Here is a 10,855-nt window from a genome sequence, read left to right as displayed (position 1 = left end):
TGTCATGTCATGTAAACTCAACAATTCCAAGATGTAACCCCGATCTAAGAGTATAAGACTAGTAGAGAGTGTACTTGTATTTAACCAAGGACCCGACACAAGGACTACCACGTTCTTACTAACATGTACATTAATATTGAAGTACAAAAATGTTTACCACAACACATAATGTACCTAAGTCACCACCTCCATCAATGATGCCACAGTGTAAACTATTGGTTAAGCATGAGAATCTTACAGATTTTTCACTTCAAAATTTGTGGTCTCTCCGAGTTCAGTGTGAAGGCCCAGGTGGTGTAAGAGCAAACTTTGAATAAATTAGTAAAATCTTGGGGTTTTTTTTCATCCAAGTGTTTATGGCAAATATCGAAAGGACGTTGTTTGTCGGATGCTGAAAGCGAACGGCTGTTTATTAAAAGACGCTCAAAGTGTTTCTCAATCGGATTCGGATCCCCTGCTAGATGTTGACATCACCGGAACATGCATGTGTGCAGAATTTGTCACGAAGTACATGTACATTATGCATAAAATAACAAACCTGTGAAAATTTAAGCTACATTTTGTTAATTGGTCGTCGAAGTTGCAAGATAATAATGAAAGAAAAAAACACCCTCAAAATCATATTCAAGGAAAATTACTTCTGTCTCGAAAACTTTGTAACTTCAGAGGGAGCCGTTTCTCACAATGTGTTATACTATCAACAGTTCTCCATTACTTGTTACCAAGGTTTTAAGCTAATAATTATTTTGAGTAATTACCAACAGTGTCCAGTGCCTTTAAAAAAAGTATTCTGTGTGTAAAAAAAACCAAAAGTTTATCCCGAAAAAGCGAAAGGTCTCCATTACAGAGTACATTGCGCGTGCAATTATATGAAAATATAAAAGTACATCCACAGAGTACAAACAACTCGAGCTTCAAATGTGTTGTGATGTAAGGACTTCCAACCTTTGAACTTTTGGAGGTGAGGTTTGCTTATGGGCACCATGTGCTATTTTTAGACTGTTGTCATGTCGAGATAGCGTTCTATCGAAGGCCATTTGCTGGATGATGAAAATCGCATGTGCAGAACTAAAATTACAACTAGTCAAACTTAACTGGTCGTCGAAGTGCGAGATAATAATGAAAGAAAAAACACCCTTGTCACACGAAGTTGTGTGCTTTCAGATGCTTGATTTGGAGACCTCAAATTCTAAACTTGAGGTCTCAAAACCAAATTTGTGGAAAATTACTTCTTTCTCGAAAACTATGTCACTTCAGAGGGAGCTGTTTCTCACAATGTTTTATACTATCAACCTCTCCCCATTAGTCATTACGAAGTAAGGTTTTATGCTAATATTTATTTTGAGTAATTACCAGTAGTGTCCACTGCCTGTAAACATTGAGCTTTAAAATAAGTAAAGCATAGCTTTTGCTTTTTTTCAGATGTATACAAAAACAAAATAAATTGCTTGATCGCATCATACTCTCTTCCCGTTTTGTAATTTACCTTTAGTGGCTGAGATTCCTTCTCTCTCCAAAACATATTCCCAAATGTCTTTTGTTTCTGTATCACTAACGTAGTTCTCTGCCCCAGTGTAGTGTGTTGGCTCAACCAGCAATGGATTGACAGAATATGCTTTCAAGTTACGAGGGTAAAAGCGATCAGCCCAATCAGTTCTGGGGAATAAATATTTAGATTTCAATAGCTTGATTACAGCAAGTAAGTGGTTAGTAGAGTTCAGTAAGTAGTACATGCATAAAGAGATCAATCAAATGCAAAAGTACCATGTATGTTTATAGAGGTCAATGTTTATAGAGGTCAATGTTTATAGAGGTCAATGTTTATAGAGGTCAATGTTTATAGAGGTCAATGTTTATAGAGGTCAATGTTTATAGAGGTCAATGTTTATAGAGGTCAATGTTTATAGAGGTCAATAAATAGTCTTTTCTTCAGCCTGTTCTGCACAAGTTCCTTTTACAACATAAAAACACAGAATGCTTGACAGAATTTGTTTGCTGAAAATAATATAAACTGCTCACAAAAAGTAAGGAAACTTTTTTCAATCCAGTATATTTGTTATTATTTAATACTCTCTTTGTATATGGTATATTTCATTACAAAGCTGAACTGTTCCTCTTCAAAATGATACCACAATTGCAATGTTTACATGTTGCTGGACTTGACCACGTTAATGAGAATGAGACAAAGTAACAAATCAAATGTGCCAAAATTAGCAATTTTGTGTTACTGTGTGAACAATCAAATTGATACTGTAATTCAAACAAGCAAGACAACTTACTGATCTTAATCCACTTTATTGAGACAAGAAGTTTGGTATAGAGCAAGACAACTAATACTGATCTTAATGAAGAATGGAACGCCATCCCTCATCGTCAGTGCATCACAAGACTTTTGTGCAGCATGAGAAGAAGGTGCCAGGCTGTCATCAACGCCTTCGGATCATCCACTCGTTACTGAACTTCTTGTATCAATAAAGTGTATTAACCCTTAAGGAACCTGGTTAGGTCAGCCACAGTTGATGTGTTGGTGGTTCTGGGGCGGACAGCGAGGCCAAGCTGGTCCCACAGATGTTCCATGGGATTCAGGTCTGGACTGTAAGCGGGCCAATCCATCCGGTGCACCCCAACATTGTTCAGGTAGTCAGTCACCAGTCGGGCTCGATGGGGGCGAGCGTTGTCCTCTTGAAAGATGGCATTTGGTACAACAGTCTGCAAGTATGGGACTGCATCCGGCTGTAGAATATCGTCTTGCAAATACCCATCAAACAAGGTGTTTTTTCATGAGATAAGGGTTAATTGTGTCTGATGAGCTCACTGGTGCAAATCTTTGGCTAAACCATTAATGGTTCTGAAAAAGCTTGATCGGTTTGATTATTGAGCATTACCTGTTGACCATTTAGCACAGACAACGGTAATTTTGGCACATTTGATTTGTGACTTTGCCTCATTGTTATTCATGTAGCCAAGTTCAGCAACATGCAATCATTGCAAATGTGGTATCATTTTAAAGAGGAACAGTTCAGCTTTGCATTGATATATACCATATACAAAGAGAGTAATGAATAATAACAAATATACTGGATTGAAAAAAGTTTCCTTACTTTTTGTGAGCAGTTTACATAAAGGTAATCAATTTATATCCCAACTGGTATTGGTGCAAGACTTTCCAACGTTGTTGTACACTCAGCACTACACATGTATGTTCACCAAGCATGAAATTAGACCCTTTGGAAAAATGTAAGCAATTTTTTATTGAGCACACAAGGGCCAAGTTACATGACATTTGTAGGCTTTAAATAGTCTTCAAAGCCAAAATAATCACAATTATGAAGACTATTTGTTTGTTTGTTTGTTTGTTTGTTTGTTTTTTTGTATGTTTTTTTTTTTTTTTTTTTTTTTTTTTTAATTTTATTGTTCGTTTGTTTTTGTTTATTGGGGTGTTTGAAGCTTATCAAGTATTTTACTTTGTTACATGTCAGCATGTAGTTTGAAGTTTACCAAGTAATTTACAAACTGTTCAACTCCAAAATTTCAAACTCGAAAATCTGTGCTGCATAAAAGAACGCAATATGTAATACTCCAGTACCCCCCCCCCCCATAACTGGTTTTTCAAATGATTTAGTTTTGCTCAACGCAAAATTGAGGTGTCATTTTTAAGTTAACTACCCAGGTTACATTTTTTCAATGACACCATCACACACAACAAATATCTGTTTAAATAACTTACTCTGGATGAACATCAAACATAATGGGGAGGTACTCATCAACTGGTATCATTTTACCCAAGGGTTTTTGTGCCAGTAATTTTTGAGCTCCACTTAAGCTCAACATATAACTCAGAGTCCAATATGTGTAGCTTGGTTTCACCACATGTTGGAAACCATCAAGATAGCTTTCATAATCAACCTCCATGATTTTGCGACCAATGTACCTGAAAAAAAACCAAAAAAAACAAAAACAATTCATTTTGAAATGCTACAAAGAAAATGTTCCATAGTTACAACAGCACTTTTTGCAGAAAGATACAAAACGTTGAAATAATGAACAGTCACACCAAGCAATATAATTGATGTTCCACACCTGAGATCTATCAAATTGAGAGAAACCGAAGTTTGAAATTTTACACCAGCTAGATAAATTATTAAGGTGATCCTGTATAGAGGATTGTTGATCATACTTAAAAACAACTTCACCTGAAGTAAGATCATCCACATATTTCCACCGCCCACATCCGCCAACTGATGCATCTATAACTAACATAAGAAACAAATGGGCCCCAGCTTTGTGCCTTGGGGTACACCACAGGAAATATCCCGAGTGGTAGAAACCACACCAAGTTTAGTGTTCTGAGTACAGTCAGTGAGGAAGCTGCAGACAGTGGAATGATGGATCTTCTTACTCCTAATTGAATAAGTTTATTAATCACAATGTTATGATTAACCCTGTCAAAAGCTTTCGTAAAGTCAACAGTACAGAGTTTGGCATAACAGTTCTCTGATGAACATAGTTGAGCATATCCACAAGGTAGTGAACAGTGCAACTGCCCTTGATATTATATTATCTTACTGCTTGGGATCAAGTTTGGTTGAAATGTCCTCTAGCAGCCATCTAGCAATGAAAGTTTCAAAAACTCAAGTGAAAATTTGAGGGAAATTGGTCTCAGCTGAAAGAGGAAATGTTTCTTTCCTTTGAGATTGGTACAGTCACTGTTTTTCACATAAATTATTTGGGAAAACTCCGATAGGCATTTGTTTGATCAAATTGGCAAGAGGCGTTAACAACTCATCAGTAAACTTTCTGACCAGTCTAACTGGCACGTCTTAAGGATGGCCTGCTTTTGATAGTTTCAATCTTTAAGTTTCAATAGTTTCTATCTGTAGATAGTGGAAGCATGGAGGCCATGGTGGAATGTGGGAGCATGTTAGTAGATGACATGGAAATTCTTGAAGCTTAAGTGAAGGTAGCTAGTTGCCTATTTTCTCGGACTTGCACTGGCTTCCGGTTAGACAACGGATTGCTTACAAAACCCTTCTTCTGACATACAGCTGTATCCATGGCCACACACCTACATACTTGCAAGAACTTGTTCACAAATACCAGCCTTCTCGAAATCTCCGCTCTCAATCACAATCTCTACTTGCCTGTTCATCCGCTTCTACTAAGTCTTATGGCCAGCGTGCATTTTCTACGTCTTCTCCTACTCTTTGGAACAAACTCCCCCGCAACATCAAAGACGCTAAAACTCTGGATAAATTCAAACGCCTTCTCAAAACTCACTTGTTAAACTCCAACTAGTTTTGTCTGTTTTTTCTTTCTGACTTTGTACAGCGCATTGGGACTCCGTGTGTAATGCGCTTTAAAAGACAGTTTATTATTATTATTATTGCAAATGTTGGCAAAGAGATGATCGATGGGGGGGGGGGGGGGGTGGTGAAGGTCTGCTACCAGAGAAAAGGGACAACGATCCAGCTCTGGTCAATTATTGAAATACATGAAGTTGAGACCTTGACCTTTGACCTAGCTGGTTAAAGAGGTCATTTGAGTGAATTTTATTTCATTGAATGTCATTGATAGAGGTCAATTGGTACAGGGGGAATCGTTCAACCCAAAGAATTCATTCATGGTGTTTATGATTATGCCATGTAAATGCATATGAGGGGAGAAAACCATTTAGATGCATGTTTGACCCCTTGACCTTTGTATGTATTTTAGATTTTCAAGGTCAGGTTTCTATCCACCTCTTAGACAAACCTTGTCCATAAAATGAACAGTTTTAGAGATAATTGACATTACAGATTGCTAATTACCACCCAATTTAAATATGCAAATTAATTAGGTCACTTCTGGTTTGAAACTCTTGTCCGATTTTGGATATGTCATCAATAACCACCCAGTATGACTCAACATGAAAAAATATGTCTAAATCTGGTCCTCTATAGGGGATGCAGGAGCTTTTCCACTGCCAGGCTGTCAGTGGCCCTACTGAGATATTCCAGAGTAGGCTTTTCGTCCAGCTCATCTAAAATGGGCAGGTACATGGCATAAGGGCTGAGTGTGTGACCATGTACCCTGGAGCAAGTCACCACTGTGAGAGCTGTCACCTACTAATTGGTTTTTCATATGCCACATCTGGAAAAAAACAACACTGGACCTGCTATTTCAGGTTATCATGTACTTGGGCATCTGACAACAACTCAAAGTTGAATCACAGATTTTGGCGCCAATTTAGCCTGGGGTTAGGACAATACAGCTGGTTAGTCCATCAGTGCCCGTCTTGGAGATTGCTGTCCCTATACAGTATTTAATGTAAAAAAAAAAGTGTTTTTAAATATCTTCTTCCAAAATTAAATAAATACTATCGACATCTCCTCAGGATTCTTATAGCACCCATAGTGAGAAAAAGCATAAAGAAGTCATTTTTTCCACACTCTATAAGACTCACAAACTATAAGAATATAATTGTAAATAGTATTAAGTATAAAGAACCAGATATAACATAACAATTTCCAATTAAAGAATTCAAACTTACAGTAATTCCCAGTCGAGATGGTTGACATTTATTTCATGTAGCAATGCCTTAATCTTAGGTACGAATGACTCCTTGAATCTCACATCATCTTCAAAAATCAGTATTTTGTCAAAGCCCTCTGTAACCATCTGAAAAACAGGGGAAGCAATTAAACGATGTTTAGAGTTACACAAAAGTTACATTCAAAACTTGATATTGTTTTGGTTTGCACTTACACTATGAGGTGGAATCTACTTCCTTTCATAATAGTTTTGTCCTCTCTTCCTTACAGCTGTATAGTAACTTGGGGCTTCCAGGACTAACACTTGCAAGAGTGGATCAGTTGAATCTCAATCAAGCTCAATGCCAATGACAATCACTTACAAATTACAACCAGAACAGAAGGGGTTGGAATGCGCCCACCTTTTAGTTTAGTTTGTTTAACAGCCTTTACTTAATCAACCTTCTGATTGCTTTAAAATGCATCACATGATGTGTTTAATATAACTAGTGAACAGTGTGAAAATGGCGCACTGTAGCCATAACCAATGTATAAAACCTGTAGCAACCAATGTACCCATAGCAACAGCTGCTTTATGGTAGACGTCCAGGCAGAATCTATGTCTGGGGCACGTCGGGTGTGTTATAAAACAGATATTGATTGCTTTTACTGGTCACAATGGTTGCAGGATCTCTTGACAACGTCCAACAAGTAAGCTGAAGATCGCTAATAGAGCTAGATGGAGAAAAGCGTAAGATGGTTGAAACAGAATATCGTGCCTCCAAGGCAAGGGAAAACCTTTTCAAGATTTCTTATTGATCTGTACAACATTAAAGGCACACACCGGATCACCGTTTACGCAATTTAGGGCTGTAGAATCATAAATCACATCATTCTTAATGAACACACTTCGTTTTCATTTAAAATCGCTTTCAAAAACCATCTTATCTCCCAGTATATAGCATAGTTTACATGTAATTTGTCTTGGTTTAAATGTGCTTTATTGGAACGTAACCATATCTTTTGGAACGTACATGTAAGCATATCTTGGAACGTAAGCGTAGCTGGGTATCTTGGAACGTAAGCGTACATGTAGCTGGGTATCTTGGAACGTAAAGGTAGCTGCGAATGGAACGTAAGCGTAACTTGACTCAGGATTGAAAGCGTACCTTTTGTTATTATAGCTAAACTTGAAGAAACATAAGAGTATCTTGTAATGTAAGCATAGCTGAGAAGTTGTGTAGCTTAGAGCGTAACCTTATCTTTTGGAACGAAAGCATATCTAGGAACGTAAGCGTAGCTGGGTATCTTGGAACATAAACGTAGCTGCGTATGGAACGTAAACATAACTTGACTCGGGATTGAAAACGTACCTTTTGTAATTATAGCATAACTTGAGAAGGAACGTAAGCAAAACTTGAAATGTAAGCGTAGCTTGGAACGTCATATCTTGGAAGGTAAGCGTAGCTGTATCTTGGAATGTAAACGCAGCTGCATATGGAACATAAGCGTTGCTTGAATCGGGCTTGAAAACGTACCTTTTGAGTTATAGCGTACCTTGAAGGAACGTAAGCGTAGCCGAGTGGCTGCATAGCTTGGAACGTAACCAAATACTACCTCAACAATCTCAAAAATAACACTTCATTCACAGAGTTAAACAATATTTTTTTGACAAAATTATGCTTTGAGTGATTTTTTTTCATTTTTTTTTCCAACCTTTTATACAGAATTATTATTCACCTGTTCTTTTTTCGATCGGGGGTTCCGTTTTTTTTAAATCCTTTTTTTCTTCTTCATAAAACATTTTCAAACTACTCACACAATAACACTGTCAATATAACAAAATGCGGTATTCCTACGTTTTGACATCATCAATCTTTTTTTATTGTTACCTGAAAACTCCTAGCAAAAAGAAATTAGGAGCCATGAAACAAAACAGAGCATAATATTGGGACATTGCGATCATAAGAAATAACGGATTTGACACAAGGTGTACCGACTGACAAACCCACGATGACAAACATGTACTCCCAACCCCTCCCAAGCTCACGGCGAGACCCGCAAGCTGGGAGTTCATAGCGCCCGGGATTACACCTCCAGCCCCCCGCGAGACACGGCATGTGCGGTACGTGATATGCCCTGAGGCTTACGTTCGGATTGCTCCACGCCCTGGGGCCATAATAACAAGCTTCCGTTACACAGACTCTTTGAATGCGAATCTTACGTTAGATTTTTCACCATTATTTACATTTTGTAGTGATAATTTGAGCACATAATCTTTTTCGTCAGTTATTCGTAAATAATTTTGTAAAAAAAAAAGATTTAAATTTGGTTTGGTAAAGTTACTTTTAAACGGCTAGAATAGAACTAGCCCGGAAGGTGTTTGTACCACTTTTTGGTTAGAACAATCACGCGACCTTTGTTTTTGTTTCAAAATAATCAAAAACGGCCAAATTTGATGATTTTTTTTAGGGACTGTTCTTCTTCATTCTCGTTGAATTCATTTCTTGGTCTATTTTGTAGCCCAAATAGCCCAATTCGGCCGGTGTGTCCCTTTAAGGTTGGGGTTTACATGTAGTACGTACCTTTTACCTATGTGGATCCTAGTTCAAATTATTTGCATGTGGATAGGGTTTTCAGTTTCAACTTGACTGCATGGGTTTTCCCAACATCTAAAACTGCCATTTCTGAATATTCTCTACTGAAGTGGTTCTCAGGCATACAGGTCACAGCACTGTATGTCTTTTTTAGGATCCCTTGGTCTCCTTACCAGAACAGATTACAAAATAAAACATGTCTTACCTCTTGCCAAATGAAATAGTGACTTAAGAAGCAGCCAATCTCTCCTCTGGTAAGTACACGCTCATGATAGGGGTCTCTGTAGCCAGGTAGCATATCAACACCCAATTCTTTTAAGTCATCATCAGTCAGTGCTCTAGAAGAATCAGGGTTGATAAGTAGGTCAAGTTAAAACAACTACTCACTTGTGTATTCTCTTTGTGTTACTTCATTTGCCTTGTGCCATATAAAGATTTTCAGAATCTCAAATTCAAATGGGTCTCAACAAAAACATAATGTCCTCGTGGATGGTTTTATATTTGCAATCATTATGATAAATATTCAACGTTATAGAAATTGATTTATTCCTGTTGGTCAAAGGCCTCACACTGTACATGTAGCATGTTTGTTTGTGTACCAAAGCGCCCTCATTACCTTATAAACTGTCCTAACTAAGGACAAGTTTGGGGGCCATTACCATGGAAGTTAGGAGGTGTTAAACCGTTCTTATCTCTTGTAAACTCGTTCCTAGGACGAGTTACTCGTTCTAAATCATGATACCAAAAATGATGTCAGGCACATGACATTTTGAGATCCAATATTTAAAGTTATTGGGGAAATATACTCAGATATATGAATTAATTAATTCTGATTATGAATCCAAGGATTCTCTCAGAAAAGCAAACCTAATCTCTGAACCTTTTTTACTAGCAAAGAAACCCATGGAGAGAAGACAAAGAAGCCAGTCTCAGTTTTAGATGTTAGAGGAAATTTAAACCCCACATAATTCATCCATGGAAAACCCACAGCATCATGTAGTGCTCACAGCGTAATGCGAACCTGGCCCCTACAGGTGGAAGGTGAGGAAAGATTCCACAGCATCAGGTGGGCACTATAAACCCAGTCACTGTAGTGCTCCCAGCGTAATGCGAACCTGGCCCCTACAGGTGGAAGGTGAGGAAAGATTCCTCTACGCTAACCTGACAACCAAAATTAAAATTACATGTTGTACACTCACTCACCTGCCATCAACAGCATCTACTATCTTGAAGTCTATTCCTAATTCTTCAAGACTCAATACTATTCTTTGTCTTCTCTCTGGACGCCTTTTTAGATTGATCATGTAAATTTCATCAAATCCGAACTTAGTCTTTAACTTTGGAGATACAGGTATGAACTCTGATGATGGCAAATATGCATCAGCAACTGAAGAAAAACAAATCAAAGCATTCACATAAGATAATTAAGTAAAAGTCAACTTTGAAATAACCTACATGTACGTAAAGATGAAGTAGGACACAATTTTACTGTGTGACTTCAATACAAAAGTCCTTGGGCTCGAGGAATAATTATGTCCAATTTCCCCAGTAGTTTTAAAATGCAAATATACCCAAACAAATATGCTGGGCAATACACATAGTGCGAGTGTAAGGCACAGTATAAACTTTACAGAGTAGGCACTGTAAACTGGCTTATTACTAAATAACCTAAAGCCTACAAAAATACAACAGGGAATACGTACAAACGCAGGTATACACAATATGTGTAATCACCTAAGTTTATATTTT

At 37.6% G+C, this 10,855-nt stretch overlaps 1 protein-coding gene across 1 annotated transcript in view; it reads right to left on the bottom strand.

Annotated features, from left to right (window-relative positions):
- The window catches only part of LOC139947943 (procollagen galactosyltransferase 1-like), a 56,903-nt gene that overhangs the window by 5,516 nt on the left and 40,532 nt on the right, over window positions 1–10,855 (bottom strand). Inside the window, exons 6-10 of the mRNA XM_071945819.1 lie at window positions 10,310–10,493; window positions 9,312–9,444; window positions 6,530–6,657; window positions 3,728–3,931; window positions 1,487–1,656 (exon numbers count right to left, since the gene is read on the bottom strand). Coding sequence (XP_071801920.1) covers window positions 1,487–1,656; window positions 3,728–3,931; window positions 6,530–6,657; window positions 9,312–9,444; window positions 10,310–10,493 — 819 coding nt within the window. The remainder of the gene's footprint in view (window positions 1–1,486; window positions 1,657–3,727; window positions 3,932–6,529; window positions 6,658–9,311; window positions 9,445–10,309; window positions 10,494–10,855) is intronic.

The sequence above is a fragment of the Asterias amurensis genome, chromosome 15 (genome assembly GCF_032118995.1).
Source record: "Asterias amurensis chromosome 15, ASM3211899v1".
NCBI classification, from domain to species: domain Eukaryota; kingdom Metazoa; phylum Echinodermata; class Asteroidea; order Forcipulatida; family Asteriidae; genus Asterias; species Asterias amurensis.
The sequence above is the reverse complement of the archived record's forward strand: the minus strand, read 5'-3'. Positions and strand labels throughout refer to the sequence as shown.